This window comes from Asterias rubens, chromosome 13, assembly GCF_902459465.1.
Source record: "Asterias rubens chromosome 13, eAstRub1.3, whole genome shotgun sequence".
Taxonomy (NCBI): domain Eukaryota; kingdom Metazoa; phylum Echinodermata; class Asteroidea; order Forcipulatida; family Asteriidae; genus Asterias; species Asterias rubens.
This window is the reverse complement of record NC_047074.1, coordinates 2,088,566-2,107,858: the sequence shown is the minus strand read 5'-3', so window position 1 is coordinate 2,107,858 and position 19,293 is coordinate 2,088,566. Positions and strand designations below refer to the sequence as shown.

The 19,293-nt window shown below is 38.7% G+C and overlaps 2 protein-coding genes across 2 annotated transcripts; both read right to left on the bottom strand.

Annotated features, from left to right (window-relative positions):
• Positions 1-5,129: 5,129 nt before the first annotated feature.
• LOC117298620 lies at positions 5,130-6,066 on the bottom strand. The gene is made up of 2 exons (XM_033781940.1): positions 5,964-6,066; positions 5,130-5,479 (listed from the first exon to the last, which is right to left on the bottom strand). Exons 1-2 carry the CDS (start codon positions 6,064-6,066, stop codon positions 5,130-5,132), a joined length of 453 nt encoding a protein of 150 aa, XP_033637831.1.
• A 5,956-nt stretch (positions 6,067-12,022) lies between these two features.
• Positions 12,023-19,034, bottom strand: LOC117298853 (putative defense protein 2). Its single transcript, XM_033782203.1, has 7 exons — positions 18,990-19,034; positions 18,253-18,449; positions 17,655-17,806; positions 16,746-16,837; positions 15,595-15,683; positions 13,814-13,837; positions 12,023-12,691 (listed from the first exon to the last, which is right to left on the bottom strand). Exons 2-7 carry the CDS (start codon positions 18,440-18,442, stop codon positions 12,618-12,620), a joined length of 621 nt encoding a protein of 206 aa, XP_033638094.1. The 5' UTR covers positions 18,443-18,449; positions 18,990-19,034; the 3' UTR covers positions 12,023-12,617.
• Between the last annotated feature and the right edge of the window lie 259 nt (positions 19,035-19,293).

The following is a 19,293-nucleotide window of genomic DNA, read 5'->3' as shown; positions in this document are numbered from 1 at the left end:
TAAACATTACAATAATAAAACAATAGAATATAGGCTGACCAAAGAATCGTAATGTAGGCCGACTTTTTACGTAAAATAAACTTTTTAAAAAGATGTTCCAAAAGTGTTCCCTTTTTTGTTTTTTTTGGGGGGGGGCGTTTCTAAAGGGTTACTGCATGAGGAAAAGGTCACAAATTACTAGTTTTAACCATAATGACTTTTATTATGATGTAATTACTCTGACAGTCCCAAGAGATTCTGTGTCCTTGATCCATACTTTTCTGTGTACATCTCATGAGACAAGAACCTTTATAATTGTGTGGTACTACTCGTGTACCAACTTTTCTGATAGCGCCCTCTTTTGAATCATCCTCGTTCTGGCACGTATGGCCTCCCCCGGCCTACCCCCCCCCCCCCAACTCGGCCAACATTAATTCGACTGCCCCCCCCCCCCCCCACGAGATAGTGCGGACAAAAGAAAAGAGAAAGGCGTTTTAAAAGCGTTTTCTTTTTTTAAAGAAAACTCATCATTAGAGAACAATTTCAATCTGGATCTGCGACCCCCCCCCCCCGCAAGACATGACCTCACCCCCTCTGCGGCGCCAACAAACATCCAAAGGAGGAAAACAGAGATAAATAAATAATAACGTCAAGATCTTCTCGAAATGTCTAATGACAACAAATTATTTTATTGTTTATTATACAACAATACACAACCAATGGAAAAAGCGAAGCGTGGCCTTGCAGAATTACCAGTGCAGTGACTTTTTGACTATTTTTATCACTATGGCAAACAATTTAAGTAGTCTGAAAAATTCCAAATAATATATACACGCATTTATAGTTTACTTTACCAACACTTTTGGACACCAACTTTTGTGTGTTGGATCTCTAAAACAACATAATTTCAGGACTATTTCAAAAGTGTAAAAAATGAGTAAATAAATTCATCGCAATTTAATGTGCTGTCATTGTCTGGTTCCCTCCACACACTCAGTGTAGATCACTGTACACACAACAGGGTCAGACTTTTCTTGATGTTCAGCCTCGTTCTGGTTTATGCGTGTATCAGTTATAATAATAGATATTACGATAAACGTTCTCAAAAGTACGTCTACAAAATGCATGAACTACTTTATATATGGCTTTCTAAAAAATGCTTTAATAAGTTACACAATATTTAGTAATAAGATAAATTAATGGCAAAGTATACCATTGTTGTTTTTTTATTTTATAGTTCGAATTTTCCTATCCTAATAAATGAATATACTTTTGTTTTAACCTTGACAGCCCCTGTACAACTTGTAACTATTGTGTATGTCTTAAAGGCAGTGGACACTATTGATAATTACTCAAAATAATTATTAGCATTAAACCTTACTTGGTAACGAGTAATGAGTAGAGGTTGATGGTATAAGACATTGGTAGAAACGGCTCCCTCTGAAGTAACGTAGTTTTCGAGAAAGAAGCAATTTTCCACGAACTTGATTTCGAGACCCCAGATTTAGAATTTGAGGTCTTGAAATCAAGCATCCGAAAGCGCACAACTTCGTGTGACAAGGGTGTTCTATTCTTTCATTATTATCTCGCAACTGGGACGACCGATTGAGCTCAATTTTCACAGGTTTGTTATTTTATGCATAATGTTGAGATACACCAACTGTGACGACTAGTCTTTGACAGATACCAATTGTGTTCAGTGTCTTTTTCGAATGGTTACTACTAGCATTTGAAATAAAATTAGAAGTAACTTGTGAACGTTTTATTTCAAAAGGTGGTATCGTTTTTGAGATATCGCTGAATATCTGGAGGCATTCATGCACTGAGAATAATCACTTGAAATAAGAATACACAATCTGAGAAACGTTTCATGCAGAAACGATTCTCAGATTGAAATGATTTTGAATCCCTCTCTCTTAAACCACATACCTTAGCAGGGAAACGCTTCTCAATTAATTTGTTATACATTTTTAACAGCTGCAGTGCTTCTCCAAGTGAGTTTTTATGATCATTATTGTTTTTTTAAGGAACATTACAGAATTGGTTTTGCTACGAAACATTTACCGGTGTCGCATGCAATTATGTCCTCTACTATGCAATACTATTCGGAGGACAATATTGCATATGCAATAATGTCCGCCGGACGTTTTTGCATATGCAATCGTGTCCGCCCGGACACATTTGCATATGCAGTTGTGTCCGCCCCCGTGCAAAACCGTCCTTGCAGTAAATTAAACGCCCTTGGTCGACGGACCACGTTCGCCATTTTTTTACAAGCTAAGTGCATGTCATTAATGACATGGGAAATGTTCAGCCGTTGGGTATTCGCTGCAATCGTAATACGTGAATATTCATGTCATATTGTACGTAGGTTCAGTGCATGCACGCTCAATTACGCGCGCACATACATGTACAGTCATGTACAGTCATGTACATGTCCGCCTGACGGTTTTTGTATAGCCCCGCACACGATTGCATATGCAAAAGTGTCCGGAGCGGACAGTATTGCATGGCGGACACAAATGCATCTGACACCGGCAGTAAAGCACTTAATGTAATCCACCACAAACTTGGAGAAGTTTGAGAGCGATCAGCCAACTGCGTCACGAGAAAATAGTGAAGAAACCGATTACACTTTGCATGACATCGGTGCAAAAAAATATACGAATAAAACGCTCACTAAGCGATAAACTCCAAACACGAAATTAGATAAGTTATTTCTCATGAAATTATGACATTTCAGGCAGAAATATTTCAAGGGATGTTTTCTACTATCATCATCAATAGACCATGTAAGTTTTATATAAATCTGTGATCTTCACGATTTTGTTTCCTACCAATAAGGTATGACCTTCTCTTTAAATATTAGTACATAATACATAATTATAGTTGTTAAGAATTGAAAAACAGTAATATATTATTTTAGTACAATTAAATCACTGGCGGCAATAGTTGAACCTTAGATCAGGGCCCAATCTCAAACATAAAGCTGCATTGTTCAAAATTCTCCGCTAAGCACAACTTAAGCAGGATACCAGTCAATTATGCTACACGCGACATAGATTTTGGCTGGTAACGTTACTCTGTTAGCATCATCATTTTGTTGCGCGTAGCTACTTTTTCTGATTAAGCAGCTCCATGAAATTAGGCCCTGGAGCTTTATATCCACGTACATTAATATTCTCATCTATATACAGGGCGCGTTGTAGCCAACATTTATAAGAAAAAGCACAATATTTGTACAGTAAAGAACACTTCTACTATCATTTTTTTTTTGCTTACATCTTTTTTAAGTTGTTTTATCTGTTGTGTTTTTTTTTTTTTTTTTGGGGGGGGGGACATCAATCAATTATAAATGTGTTGACAGAACCTCAGGGATTTGTAAACACTCGCAGTGTGGTCAAGTATTCACACAGCTGAACAGGCTGAAGGACGTTTCTTAGAAAACATCTTGGTACTCGTTCTGTACAGACAAATTCCTATCTATATTTCATGTGCCACACCCTTTTGTTAGGGGGGGGGGGTCTTTGTGCGATTAGTACTTGAATCCAAACATTATTTCCAAAGCTTTTGGAATCATTATTGTGAGGTTTTTTAAGACAAAATAAAGAAACAAAATAATGGTAAGTGTTTTCTTAAAAATAAAAAATTATTTCATATTTGTTTGCACAAGTCACATAACATGTTTTTTTTTACTCCTGAATAGATTTAGATTACAGTGTGTTTCATGTAGGTTTAATTAATTATCGACATTTACCTGGCAAGAAGTCTGGCGCGTATTTGAACTTTTTGGGAGAGGATTTTGGTCCCACGAACGGTAATCGGTGGCCTTTAATCAAGGCGCGGCGGCGGCAGCACCCCAAGATGTCGCGCGCGAAAAAAAAAAAACCCGAAAAAACCCCAGCGCTTCGCCGCTCGCGCTGTTCTTTTTCGTGAGTGATATCTTGGGTCGTGATATCCTGGGGGTGCCGCATGCGCCTAGCTTAATTGAAAGAAACAAACTTGCTCACCTCATTTGGTCCAAATGTTTGAACACGCGCGAGACTTCACAATCTGTAGATCCCTTGTATTGACCGCCATCTTTGATATCAAACAATGGAAACGTGTACGCGCTGCGCACCACTCTCAGCCAATGAAAGCTCTTCATTGACATCAAACTGGGGCTACGGTGACGTCTATGGCAAGCCATATGCCCAATAATTCGATAAACACTGTTTATCACCGATAAACACTGTTTTTCGACCGATAAACACTGTTTTTGAGAAAAACATTGTTTATCAATTGATAAACACTGTTTATCAAAAAACTATGATTATCGAGCGATAAACTGAGTTTTTAGAGGTGATAAACAGAGTTTTTCGATAAACACTGTTTATCAACTGATAAACATGGTTTATCGAAAAACAGTGTTTATCGGTCGAAAAACAGTGTTCGCCGACGCCTGCCCAATAATTCGATTAACAGTCTGTGTTTATCGGTTGATAAACACTGTTTATCGAGAAAAACTGTGTTTATCAACTGTTAAACACAGTTCTACGCCGACGCCAGATGCCCAATAATTCGATAAACAGTGTTTATTAAGTGATAAACACTGTTTATCAAAAAACTATGTTTATCGACTGATAAACACTGTTTATCGAAAAACTATGCTTATCGACTGATAAACACAGTTTTACGCCGACGCCAGATGCCCAATAATTCGATAAACAGTGTTTATCAACTGATAATCAAGTGATAAACACGGTTTATCGAAAAACAGTGATTATCGGTCGATAAAAACAGTTTCACGCTTACGCCAGATGCCCAATAATTCGATAAACAGTGTTTATCAGTTGATAAACACTGTTTATCGAAAAACTCTATTTATCAACTGATAAACACTGTTTATCGAAAAACTATGTTTATCGCCGAAACTGTGTTTATCGAGTGATTAACATAGTTTATCGAAAAACTCTTCATCAAGTGATAAACAGAGTTTATCGAATTAATGAGCATTTGGCGTTGACGAATAACTGTGTTTATCGAAAAACTAGGTTTATCAAAAAACCTTGTTTATCAAGTTTCGGGTCGAAAAACAGTGTTTATCGGTGATAAACAGTGTTTATCGAATTATTGGTCATATGCAACGGGTCCATATAGCCGGAACGTTTCTATTTTCCAGTGTAGTAGCAGTAGCTGATTTTAAGCCTACCGCCGTCCATAATTTTATAAGGGTGCCGGTCTTGTGAGGCAAAACCCTCCCGGCTTTCTTGATCCCATACGAAGTATTCCTGAGTCGCAGTCATGCCTTGGACGGTCTGACACTGCTCCGAGTTATACGGGAACAGGTAGAAAGGATTCTGAGTAGGCAAGCTGATCGGCTGGGATACGTCACCATCGGTCATGCAGCAGTAGTAGATGAGGGTATCCTGGCCGTACACTCCCTCTGGTACGGTGCCGTTCTTGTAATTGCCGTTGTTAGAGTCCTCATCATCCCAAGAAATCGAACCAGACAACATAACTGTAATGCAACAATGCCTATTGTTAGCAGTCAAAAAGATTATTATATTATGTCAGTGTGCAAGCAGATGGAAACCTTTCATTAATTATTTTGGTCATCATTAAAGATGCAAGAGTAAACTTTTGCCGGCTTTCTTCCCCAAATGTTGATTTAACTTTTTTAATAGCTTTAAAGAGTTATAATGAGCTTTCGTGAACTGCACGAAGAATGAAATTATTATTTTTAGCCACGTAAAATTATGTGTAATTTGAATTGAGTGACCTGTCCGCGGTGTGTTATACAAGAGTAGGCCTACCATCTGATGTCAACAGTAGTTTTTTTGTTTCAATGGAAAATATTCCAGGTCAAAACTAACACAGAGATCCGGGAAAGAGAAAAGAAAAAGATTAAAAGGAGTATGATAAGAGAAAGGGTAAATTCTTAAAGAAATTTTGTGCTTACTCGATAAGTTCTTGAATCTATCGAGAAGCTAATATTTACTTACCACCCGGGCAGTCGTCTCCTCCGTATTTGAATACGCAGTAGCTACCAGCTGGCCAGTCGTAGGTCCCGGTGATTTCTGTCTTCATGCAGAATTGCTGCTTCATGTAGCTGACACCATACGAACCCTGCTGGAAATGTAGAATGGGTGACCATTCATTTGTACCTACATCGTCGGTGTGATGATAGCGATAACCAGTTTGCCAGGTGAATCCCTCGCCACGAGTCGGGCAGCCCGTGTTGGTCTCAGGTAAACCGTACGTCCCTATCGGCCAGCCAGGACTTGCTGAAATAAACAAAATAACAACAAAGAAATAAAACCAAGTTATTTTTATTGCTGCGATCGAAATAACACCAATGTGCCAAACCGGGAACCCATTAAAAGATATGTTAGCGAGTGTGGGAGGCGAGGGGAGGGGAAGGTGGGGGTGGGGGTGGGGGGGGGGGGGTCGGGTTGTGTATGGGGCAAGGAATTCCATGGAAAAGACAATACAATATTTTTCGTCAATGATGATAACTATTTGGAAAGGATGACTTTTTAACAAAAGGGATCCAACTGGCGCGCCATGGCGTGACAATCAGAAAGGACCGAAAAGAAAAAATAGTAATACTGAAATGGATATAAGCAAACCAATAGGGAGGAACTGTTATTGAAAATTGAAATGTCTTACGTGTGTCTGTCATGAGCTGGGTCGTCGTCACACTTGTAGTGGCTGGGTTGGTTGAAGTCTCATCTTTCTCACTCGTCATACTGGTTTCAGTCGTCGAGCTCGCTGGTACTGTGACGGTTGGCACCACTGACTTCTTGCGACATTTTGCTTTAAAATTCGCCATCATGTTGTTTAAACTCGCTAAATAGTTATCTTGACTTGAAACGGTTACCATGACTCCGCATTGCTCAGCCCCGATGCAACACATAAACGAACAGAGTGTCAACAACACATATAACTCAAGCGCCGACACGAATAAAGTGTTCATAATTTGGTCTTAGGAAAGCTTATGAGAGGTGTATAAGAACAATCGAAGGGTCAAAATGTCTTACAGTGCTTCTTCTTGATCAAGAACTTCAAGTTATGGTGGGCATTTGCAAGCAGCGCCACTCACACTCTGCAAGTCCCCGACGCAATACTCATCATCTTGTCATTGGTAGCGGGTACCAGCATGATTCAGTGCACACTGCGATTACCAGTTATGTATGACTTATTACTTGTTGCAAAAGAAGGATACGCGGAAAAAACCTCTATAATACAATACAGATTTTCCTTTGCTTAACATGCGATGCCGGTAATTATTCTCATTACTTGAAACCCCCAAAACAGGCCGTGTTGATGTTGATGTTTCTCTGGCAACCGCGGCATCATTTGAATTAAGTTGGCCTTGCTTACAGCTCTATAAAGGGGTTGGAGCTTGTTATCATAGAGTATGGTCATCATTGTCAAGGCAAGACTGCCCAACCCGTCGTACTAAAGTATCAGCATATTTTTTTGGGTACGAAAGTTTGAGCTGGCAAAATGGGCTGACAATTTTGTATAATGAATTAACGGTGGCAATTTTCACGAAACTTTCCAGAATAATTTACATATATGATGCAATAAGACAACAAAAACATCAACAAGCGCAAATAAATAGATGTTGTTTTTAATTTGCATAGTTTTGGTAAAACAATGTGGAGTCAAAATTTCGACTCCACAAAATGGCCGACCGTGTGAATTGCAAAGTAAAACGAAAATCACACAATTTAGAGCCATATTTGTGTGGGTCACTATTATTCTACTTTTAATAATTTTAAAATAATCAATTAATTATTTTGATGCGCTCTCTCTAGGACCAGCCTGTTCGAGGGCACATTACATTAATAATGCACTACAAATTACATATAAGAATAATGTTGACATGTACTAAACAGTAGACAGGTATTTACATAATTACAATAAATACAATAAAACACTAAAACAGATGGTATTACACCACTCATCACTTAAAGGAACATTACAGAATTGGTTTTTGCTTACAAGACAGTTGCTGGCAGTGTAAACGTACACTTGATGTGATCCACCATAAACATTATCTGACAAACCTGTAGAAATTTTCGATAGCGATAAACTCCAAACGCGAAGTTATATTGTTTATTTCTCATCAAATATGACATTTCAGGTAGAAATGTTTTAAGGGATGTTTTCAACCATCATCATCATTATACCGTGTAAGTTTTATGTAAATCTGTGATCTTCACGATTTTTTTTCATACCAATTCTGTAAGGTTCCTTTAATGCTTTCTTGAAAAGGAATGTTTTGATCCGAGATTTGAGTAAAATGTCTTTCTAACCGAATGCGTTTTACCACATGAGTGGTTTCAACCGCTTTTTGTAGTCCAACTCGCCCGATCCAAGGCACTAAATCCCTTAACCCTCTAATCCCTGCACCGCCCGAGTTTGCCGAAATAATTTTCTTTTTCTTTTCAAGATTCTTGCAGTAACTTTACTGAAATCGTAGTTCAAGGTAGCCAAGGCTTATTATTTATAATTAAACGCACAATGTTTGACCCTTTCGGTAATATTTGTACAAGTCCTCATTGGGAACAATAAAAAACCCTACGGTAATATTTATGGCGATTATTTTTGTATAATGATAAAATGGATACAATAGCTTGACTACCTAGTTTTATTTTGATGTTTCTTATTTTCTACAAACAAAAGCTATAGCGAGGTTTCCTCCTACCGCATAATACAGTGTATCGCTTTAGGTGGCTGGGCGGTCCAGTGGCTAAATGGTTAAAAAAAGAAGCACAATTTCAAAAATGGCTGGTAGCCTTTTAATATTTTCTGCTGCCATGACCGAGTGTATTGCATATGAAAACACTATTTATTTTCATTACTTTTTTTTTCATAAACCCCAAAGTAGACTCTGTATTGATGTTGATGTTTCTCTGGCAACCGCGGCACCATTTAATTAAGTTGTTTCTTTTATAGCACCATGAGGGGTTGGAGCTTGTTATCATTGAAAACCATTGTTCCTTAAATTGTAAAGGCAAGCGCCGGCCAAACCAAGGTTAGTCAGCAATACTATACTGAAAGCTTTATTAAAGAAGCAATACAAAATTGGTGTTTGCTTAAAAAGGTGCTGGCAGTGTACGCACTTTATGCAGTCCATCCACCATAATATACACAAACTGAAAACCCGGGGAAGCTAATCGATCGGACGCACCCATTATTATCGAGCACCACTTTGTTTCTTCTCAAAACCCATCCATCAGCGGGCTTGTAAGTCCCAGTGTTAGATGCAATTGTGTCCGCCATGCAAAACTGTCCGCTCCGGACACTTTTGCATAATTATGCAATCGTGTCCGGGGCTATGCAAAAACCGTCCGGCGGACATGTACATGATGACTGTACATGTATGTGCACGCGCGCAAGCGAGCGTGCATGCACTGAACCTACGTACAATGCAGCATGAATATAATTAAAGCGATTACCCAAACAGCCAAACCTTTCCCATGTCATTCATGACATACACTTTGCTTGTAAAAGAAATGGCGAATGCGTTCTGTCGACCAAGGGCGTTGTTTAATTTACTGCAAGGACGGTTTTGCACAGGGCGGACTTAACTGCATATGCAAATGTGTCCGGGCGGACACAATTACATTATGCAGCAGCGTCCGGGCGGACACGATTGCATATGCAAAACCGTCCGGCGGACATTATTGCACATGCAATAATGTCCTCCGGATAAGTTTTGCATAGAAGACATAATTGCATGCGAAACCGGCCGCCATTTCTGTATTCGGGTTCAATCTGACCCCGGAGATTCGGTCCCTCACGTGGGATACCAACATGAACATGGAGCAAGTTTGGATTTAAGCGACTAGACCTGACCAAAAACTGTGACGTGCTCCCGAATTGACCATATCGATCATGCTCCATCAGTGCATGGTTCGATATAGTCAGTCTCCCATGTGCTCTGTGGTTTCTAGGTCTATAGTCAAGTCTAGTCGATACCCGAACTTGCTCACGGGCTGAAGGAGGTTGTTTCAAAAGAGCCGGGCGCTATCAGGAGAAGTCTGTACCAAAGATCTTTGTCAACCAAGGGGCCAAGCTAGCCTGAGCCAAATCCGATCTTGAGCCAAAAGCCTTGCATTCGAAGAGGGTGTTTTTCTGTAACGTAACCTCGAAAAGACTGTACTGCGAAATCTCTTTACTATACAAGAAGTATAACAATAAAGTCAAGATCGATAATGGTATACCTTAATATCTGTGCAATTTCTGACAGCTTTAATCAAAATTATAAGAGCATCTCACTGTCCTCCTGCGCTGCAACATGGTGGCAAATTACGTGCCCTATTATCCTGTGGCCTTATATCTTTCAGTAATTGAATAATAAACTAGCACAGATACGGAGGGGTAGGGGCGGGGTGTAGATGTCTGTGTTGATAAGACCTTAATTGTCAATTATTTTGTCATAATTTTAAATATCCAATTGCCGCTTGTTAACTCTATTTTCACGCTACACGTCGTCGACTGTTTAAAAAGCCACGGACACTATTGGTTATAACAACAAAATAAATTGCAAGCATGACAAAATACAATTTTATAAATTAATTTGTATTAATAATTTGCAACTTATAAATCATATATATGTATACATAGTTTTTAATAGCTGCTCTTTTTTCTAAATGATACCTGCATATGGCGGTTATCGAATCAGTAATTAATCAAATAAATAAAATACTATAAAACAGTCATACCAAGACATTGATCATCATATGCTGATCATGAACCGAATCGTCAATGTTTGATTCAGCTTCCAGCACACATGAATATTCTTGTCGTGTTTTCTTAATATAAATGAGAATAGAAATAACATCATAATAGTACAGTAACTTATAAAGCGCATACAAAATATTGCCGCAAAATTGCCTCAGAGCGCTGTACAAAAACAAAGCAAGATAAAATGACAAAAGTCAATAGCACACAACCCGTAAAAAGTTATAACAACTTCTACACATAAAAATGCAAGTTTTTGTTTTCTTAGTGGCGAAAGGCTTATTGTTTGTTTAGGTGTAGGGGTGTTTGGTGTATTTTTATTTTCAGAATTAAAGACACTGGGCACCTTTGGTAATTGTCAAAGAGCAGTCTTCTTGCTTGGTGGATCCCAGCATGCATAAAATAACAAACCTGTGAAAATTTGAACTCAATGGGAGACTTTTTGAAAGCTCTGCCACTAGAGGGCAGCAGACCTACCAGGTAAGGGTGCACAACTCCTATAGCAGACAATGGTATATGGCAAAAATTCAAAAATACTCAAAAAATATTTAGAAGTCTCTCAACCTCTTGAAAATTAAATCAGATACATAGGATTTGAGGCATTGTATATTTGGTTTGCGGTAACACCATGTGTGTATCTATTTGCAAGGTAGAATATTGTTCTTAGGGAACTGTCTTGCTTTATTCTACTGCCGTGGAGTAGATAATCGGAGGTTCGGGAGACTTCTCAGTTCTGAAAAATAAATCAGATACATTGTCATACAACTAAACTTCAGATTTTTTTCTCAATTTTTGGTAGGTCAGCATTTTTGAATTTTTGCTAATTACCCTAGAAGAAACACTCCCAAAAACTCATGCACACCGCTTGTTATCCTTGAGGGAACTCGTGTCCAGTACGTCCTGTTCCAGAACAGTTTGGTTTATGCTGGCATTGTGTTATGAAAAACAAAATACAGTTTGGCTAAATCAAAAACACGCAAAACACAAGGTATTTGCTGTCAGTGACCGTTACTCATGCTTCTCCTATTCCTAAGTTGTTGACATTACCTGGTGAGGAGCGCCCTCTCTTGGTGATTGGCAGATAGTCTAAAGTTTCCCATTGGTCGTCGAAGTTGCGAGAGGATAATGGAAGGAAAAAACACCCTTGTCACACGCAGTTGTGTGCTTTCAGATGCTTAATTTCGAGGTCTCGAAGTCAATTCAAATATTAGTTTATAGTGAGAAGTTACTCCTTTCTCAAAATCTACGTTACTTCAGGGGGAGCCGTTTCTCCCAATGTTTTATACTATCAACAGCTCCCCTTTGCTCGTGAAAAGTAAGTTTTTATGCCAACAATTTCTTTGAGATTACCAAAAGTGTCCAGTGCTTCCAAAGTGAACTAAATAATGTGAACTACAACTATTCCATGAATTCGCTGAAACGTATTTGTTTGATACATTTCCGGAAATAACGATCAAATCTCAGCATAAGTGGAGTAATGTGTTGCTATTAGAAGCACATCCTCTTTAGATCAAACAAATTTGTGTATAAACGTGTGAAAGGGGAAAAGCGAAATCATACATAAGTAGGATTTGAAACTTTGCATGGTGGAAATACGATTTGGTTGCGGTACAACCATGTATATAATGACTCTTAATGGGTTTGGGTGGTTCTGAAAAGAACCGTTGTATATAGCCCTGTTACAAACAGACCAGGAGATGAGAACACGGGTGACAACAAGAAAAACTTCTAGACGGTAATAAACATAACGTACACCATATCGACTATTATTTTGCTCTAACGGTCATTTGAAACTGTAATTTCTGGAGTTATAGCTGCAACATTTTGAAGTTATCATTTTGAAGAAGACAAAAAACCTTGCACCCAATATGTTTTAGCCGCGCGTTGTTAACACCTTGCTAGATTGTTGATGTGAGATAAGCTCCCATTGAGACGAATACAGCCAGCAGAGCAGATGCTTTAACAGCGGTCACTGCAAACAAATAGAAAAAAATACCAAATTTCAAAGAATATTGTCAACTAAATTGATATGCGCATTATGCGCTTTATAAGAATGATGGGAAACTAATGAATGCGGGAAGCTACAACATCCTTCTCGGCTGAGTAGAGCAAGCAAGCAAATAAGTAAGTAAGCAAGCAAGCGAGTCAATACTATATGTGTAGTGAGTGAGCAAGACAGGTACGTAAAGACGCGTCAGGTTACACTTAAAGGGAATGTACACCTTTGGTAATTGTCAAAGACCAGTCTTCTCACTTGGTGTATCCCATCATAACCATAAAATAACAAGCCCGTGAAAATTTGGGCTCATTTGGTCATCGAAGTTGAGAGATAATGATGAAAGAAAAAACACCCTTGTTGAACGAATTTGTGTGCTTTCAGATAAGAATAAAAGACTTCTAGCTAGAAGTATTTTATTATTTTAGTGAGAAATTACCTCTTTCTCAAAAACTACGTTACTTCAGAGGTAGTCGTTTCCCACAATGTTTTATACTATCAACGTCTCTCCAATGCTCGTTACCAAGTAAGTTTTTAAGTTAATATTTGTTTTGAGTAATTTCCAAAAGGTGTACCTTCCCTCTAAATAAGCAAGCACGCAAGCATTCTTATAGATGAATATTAAGTAAGTACGTCAGAAGTGAATACATGTAAGTGGGGTTATGTTTTCAGTGAGCACGCACCTATGAGCATGCGTATGTAGGTAAGCAAGTCTACTCTACCTCCATGGTAAGTCACAAGTTTATCAGTAAGGCCGTGTCCGAAACGGCGACTTCGGCTCCAGCTACGGCTAGATCGCCCGCGTCTGCCTATTCTTCAACACTGGTAGACGCGCTGATCTAGACGTAGCTGTAGCCGAAGTCGTCGTTTCGGACACGGCCTAAGTAATAAGTAAAGTAGGTCAGAAGTAAGTCTGTACATTATGTACAACATGCAAGTAAGAAAGTGACGGTATATAAAGATGTTATAATAATAAAAACAATAATAAGAACAATTTAACAAGAAAAGAAAAAAATGAGCATTGCAAGCGAGCAACCAAATGAAACAAAAAGAGTTTACACAAAATCGTCGAGTTCAAGAACTATATGAAGCACTTACCTCCAGATGTCGTCATGGGTAAATCTGTAGTAAAGATGTCAACCAAGAAAAAAAGCGTATTAAATGCCGAAGAAATATGGACCGTTGACTATACCAAACTTAAAGGCACTTGATGGACACCTTTTGTAATAGGAGACTTTCCAACGCTAGGTGGCAGCAGACATACCGGGTAAATTTCCATTGTTTACGTAGTTCTGAACATGCGCATAATTCTGAGAACAATGGATTTACCCGGTAAGTCTGCTGCCCTCTGTCGTCCCAGAAAGTCTCCCATTGTCAAAGACCAGTATTCCCCATCGGTGAATCCAAACATACACATAACATGACAAATCTGTGAAAGTTTGGACTCAATTGGTCATCGAAATTGCAAGAAATTAATGGGAAAAAACGCACGCTCCTCTCACAACATCCTGTTTTCCTATCCACAATCAAGTGTACTAACTACATTGGGTCTGAAAGGCAAGGTAGTCTGGCCCCTTCAATATACCGAGTCTATATCAGTAGTAGTCAAAACTATATACATGTACGCACATGGGACTTAGGTACTAAACAATGACAGCATGCAGCAGTCAGCATGATACAATCGACTCCCGTTATTACGAGCTCGCATATTATGAGGTTCCGGTTAATACGAGTTTGTTTTTTATGTAGACCTTTTCATTGTTGATAAACAGAGTGCCCTGATTGGCATAGCCGGTGTCAGATGGAATTGTGTCCACCATGCAATACTGTCCGCTCCGGACACTTTTGCATATGCAATCGTGTCTGGGCTATGCAAAAACCGTCCGGTGGACATGTAGGCCTACATGACTTTACATGTAATTATGTGCGCGCGTAAAAGCGGGCGTGCATGCACTTAACAACATCACGTATTTTATGATACCCAACGGCCGAACATTTCCCATGTCATTCATGACATGCACTTAGCTTGTAAAAAAAATGGCGAACGTGTTCCGTCGACCAAGGGCCTTTAATTTACTACAAGGACAGATTTGCACGGGAGCGGACACAACTACATATGCAAATGTGTCCGGCGGACACAATTGCATTATGCAGCAGCGTCCGGGCGGACACGATTGCATATGCAAATGTGTCCATTATTGCATGGAGGACATAATTGCATGCGACACCGGCCGATTGTTAGCAAACAATCAATCAATCAATCGTGTTAAACATCATAATTGTGACTAAAGTCAATGGGGTTTAACAAGATTCATGACCTGAAATTTATCTTATATTTCCAACGAAATCAATTTTTTTTCTCGAAAAATCTGTTTTTGATTTGCATTTTTATGGCTTTCTAAAGTTTTCCAAACTCGGTTTGCAACACCTCGGGTTGTGACACTGGGAAAGGTCTATATTTCATGGTTAACTTTAAAGCCATTGGACACTTTCGGTAAACAGTATTGTCCAAGAAGACAACACTTTGTGTATCACAACTTATATATAAAATAACAAACCTGAGAAAATTTAGGCTCAATCGGTCATCGGAGTCGGGAGAAAATAGCGTGAAAACCCACCCTTGTTCCGCACGTCTCGCCGTGTCATGACATGTGTTTAAAATAAATCCATAATTCTCGATATCGAGAATTGATATTTTTTTAATGTTTTCTCAAAAAAGTAAAGCATTTCATGAAATAATATTTCAAGCGAAGTCTTTCACCATTGCCTTATGTAAACCCTATAAGTTATTTGTAAATCTGTGATTCTTTTTTTTGGACCGAAAGTGTCCAATGGCTTTAAATGAGAGCGACATTGTTGACAATTTTGTGAGGGGTTACCTGTAGCCCGTGGAGGTCCATCGACGGTTAGGGACATGACATCAGTCCAGTAGAACGTCAGATCAGGCACGCCAGAAACAATAGTTGCGCTGCAAGAAAAACAAAATGCAAATTAGTTCAATTAAAGACACTGGACACAACTGGTAATTACTCAAAATAATTTTTAGCATCAAAACTAACTTGGTAACGAGCAATGAAGAGCTGTTGATAGTACAAAACATGGTGAAAAACGGCTCCCTCCGAAGTAACGTAATTTTCGAAAAAGAAGTAATTTTCCACTAAAATATTTGAATTTGATTTCAAGACCTTAGAATTAGGTTTTGAGGTTCCAAAATCAAGCATCTGAAAGCACACAACTTTTCGAAATCAAATTCGTGGAAAATTACTTCTTTCTCGAAAACTATGGCACTTCAGAGGGAGTCGACAATGTTTTATACCATCAACATTAAACAATAGTGTCCACTTTTTTTTAATTTTATGCAAGTCGCCTGACACACAAGGCCTGAAGACCACTCAAGGTGTGGGCTACAATTTTTTTTCCAGAGGCCGTTGCCACCTACTCCTAGGGCTGAAACAGGGTTACCCCTTTCACAGTCCATACGAATGTAGGCTTGGGTATCATCAATTCGAAGTCTGGCCGGTAGAGTGGAAAGCACTACCTCCCCACTGCCTTTAATGCTGATTTATAGGCAAAACTCTCGAAAAAAGATACAAGACAAGTCATAAGTGAAAGCTTCATCTGAATATCCTGCTGAGAAAACAGCGGGAAAAAAATCAATTTTGTTTTACAAGGAATGTCAAATCCAACCATGTGTAGCAAGTAAACAGCGGGTACCAACCGCATCTCTGGCTGCAACATTCGCGAACGGGCAACAACTCTCAAAAGCTTAGAAACGATTCAAATGTGTTAGGAGACCATACTACCTCGGAGGGCTTCCTTTCTCAAACAAAAAAGTTTGTACTATCAACAGCTGCAATACTTCTCACCACGTAAGTTGCTCTCTGGTCATTTTGTTGGCAGGGCATGCCAAAATACAAATCTATGACCATTTAATACACTTTACATGAAATATTATTCAGGTATTTTAAGTGTTGTATACAATAAGATATATTATTGAACTCAACAAGAACGGTTTGTCAAAAATGCTTACCGGAACGCTATGTCTCCCTCGGCTTGCAATGGGGCATTCCAGTTAGCTGTAATTGACGTCTTGTTTTCATTATTACTGTGTCCCCAAGCAGACTGTGGGTGATAAAATACATTAAACAAAAATACGTTACAAATGCAGCGGATCTATTTAAAGTTTAAAGTAAGACCTTGGTGTCAGGGTTTCGTTTATTAAATTCCAAAATGGATCACTAATACAGAGTTGTTAATCAAGTACATTATTTGTCCTTTTTTATATATCAGATTTGAGTTATTGAGAAACTCTGATTGACCTACACGTCTAGCAGAATTGGTTTCGAAATAAGTAGGTTGGCGGTATCTTCTAAGGCGATGCAAAGACAAACTTTTTATCCTTGTACAATTTCCGCAATTATTTGTTGTGTTTAGGAAGCAGTAATATGTACTGTCTTTTAATTGTTTATTATTGTTTTATTTTATTTTATGGCATCTCCTGTGCAATTTGGCCTCTTTTAGTTTGGGGAGGGGGTCCACTTCTCTTTCATGTTTTAGCTGGGTTTTTTTTGTATTATATAAATTTTGATTATTTTTCTTAAATTAAGGTTATCGTTTTATGCCATGGGTATAACTTGTGGAATTTTACATTTGAATATTTCATATGTGGCTGTACAATAGGATTGTAAATTTCGTGTATTGAATAGATGGTTGATTTCGGGACATCAAGTTCTAAATCTGAGGTCTCAAAATCAAATTCGTGGAAAATTACTTCTTTCTCGAAAACTATGGCACTTCAGAGGGAGCCGTTTCTCACAATGTTTTATACTATCAACCTCTCCCCATTACTCGTCATCAAGCAAGGTTTAATGCTAATACTTATTTTGAGTAATAACCAATAGTGTCCACTGCCTTTAATGTAATAGTCAATTTAACTCACGTTTGGTATTAGGTTGCAATCAAGTGTTTGTGTCCCGGTTGGAATGTCGGAAAATGTTCCGATGGCGACGGTCGTGTCAGATCCTGGTTCGATCCGTCTCGCTTGGAGGAAAAAACCCTTGAAGATTGTCCCATTATCGGAGCTAATTGTAACTTCAAAAAGAAAGAAAAAGTTTGTATAATAAATGAAGTACTCGCTGGTAGCAGCGTCATAGGCAAAGCTTCATAAAGCTGCTTACGCAGAAAATAATGCTTCGAGATTGATTCTGCTGAGCAGAATACCAGTCACAAATTGTACATAATATAATACGACATACCGGTTTGGGTTGTTACCTATAATTCTGGCAAGCACAACTTTTTGCAGCTCAAGATATTGGGCCTTGCTTCGAACGAAAGCGTTATGTTTTAGCTTGTATTTTTAGTTTTGTGTTTTAACAATTGTTCAGTTTCCCAAGTTCATTTCTAAAGACTTGCCAAACAGCTAGCCAAAAACAAAAACACTTAATAAAAAGAAAAAATTTTTTCAAAACTTCTTTGAAACTTTTTGGAATGATTTGCGTTTAATATGGTAAACAATTCCTATACTGTACTATACTAACCGTCAAGTGTTGAGCCAACGGAGTAGTTTAAAGCGCTGGTTGTGATGTTGTAAGGTGGTGGACCGACAGCATTACTCGGTCCGTGACCAGCGGGGATCATTCCCGGACATTGTGCGAGGGGTGGGCCGTTGGGGAAACCCAAAACACCCACGACCGTGGACAGCAGAAACAACGCAGAAAGAGTAGCCATTGCTGATCTGTTGGACAAGTCAGGATAAGACATTAGAGGACACAGGCCAAGGCTAAGATAGAATGTTGGTTCGTTAATAGATGACCATTTTATGAAGGAGGTTATTAAAGTTTTGTCATTGAAAAACGTACGTGTTGATTGATACAGATTAAATTTGCCGCGCATTTACATGGCAATTCTAAATTTTGACTTGCCGAATTTTAGTGCTATCACTGCCACATAAATTAAAGTAGTTTTGAGCACAGAGGAACATTAATTTAGAAATATGCGTTTTTAACAGCCTTTGAACAAAAACTTAAGAAACACGGCCAGTAATTTAGCTTGCCGCGCATTTTAGGGCCTATATGGACTTTCTGAATTTTAACTTGCCGAATATTTTGTCCTTTCAAAGTAGAAATAGGATTTCACATGAAGTCGTTTAGAGAAACGTATGAGGTAGCACATGAACTCAAAACATTAATTTAAAAATGTTGTGTTTTATGAATATCAAGCAATAATTAGGCCTACAACTGTGTTTTAATGAATAGTTTAAAACTGTGTAACTTACATGTATAGGAAGATGCGGTCAGGATCAGAAAGTGGAAGCTCTGTATCTCACTGGACACCGAGAGAATGGACAAGTTAATTTATACCATCGGCTTTTATACAACTAACTGATCCTGCGCGTGACTCCACGATATCAGCCAACATGACGATGCATAATCTTAGGCCCTTTTCGAAACCACGGCTTCGGCTTCAGGCTCCGCCTCTCGTCTGAAGCCCTTAGCGCGCACGCAAAGCACGCGCAAAATAATGTCAAAACAGCCGCGGGGCCAACGTAGCCTGAGCCGAATCCAAATCCGAAGCCATGG

Coding starts and splice junctions, on each gene's coding strand:
- LOC117298620 (XM_033781940.1), bottom strand. CDS start 6,066: ATGAAGCAGCAATTCTGCATGAAGACAGAAATCACCGGGACCTACGAC. Junction 5,480..5,963: donor AGGAGACGACTGCCCGGGTG/GTAAGTAAATAT, acceptor GTTGCATTACAG/TTATGTTGTCTGGTTCGATT.
- LOC117298853 (XM_033782203.1), bottom strand. CDS start 18,442: ATGGCTACTCTTTCTGCGTTGTTTCTGCTGTCCACGGTCGTGGGTGTT. Junction 15,684..16,745: donor GAGGGAGACATAGCGTTCCG/GTAAGCATTTTT, acceptor TTTTTCTTGCAG/CGCAACTATTGTTTCTGGCG. Junction 13,838..15,594: donor TGGACCTCCACGGGCTACAG/GTAACCCCTCAC, acceptor TCTTTACTACAG/ATTTACCCATGACGACATCT.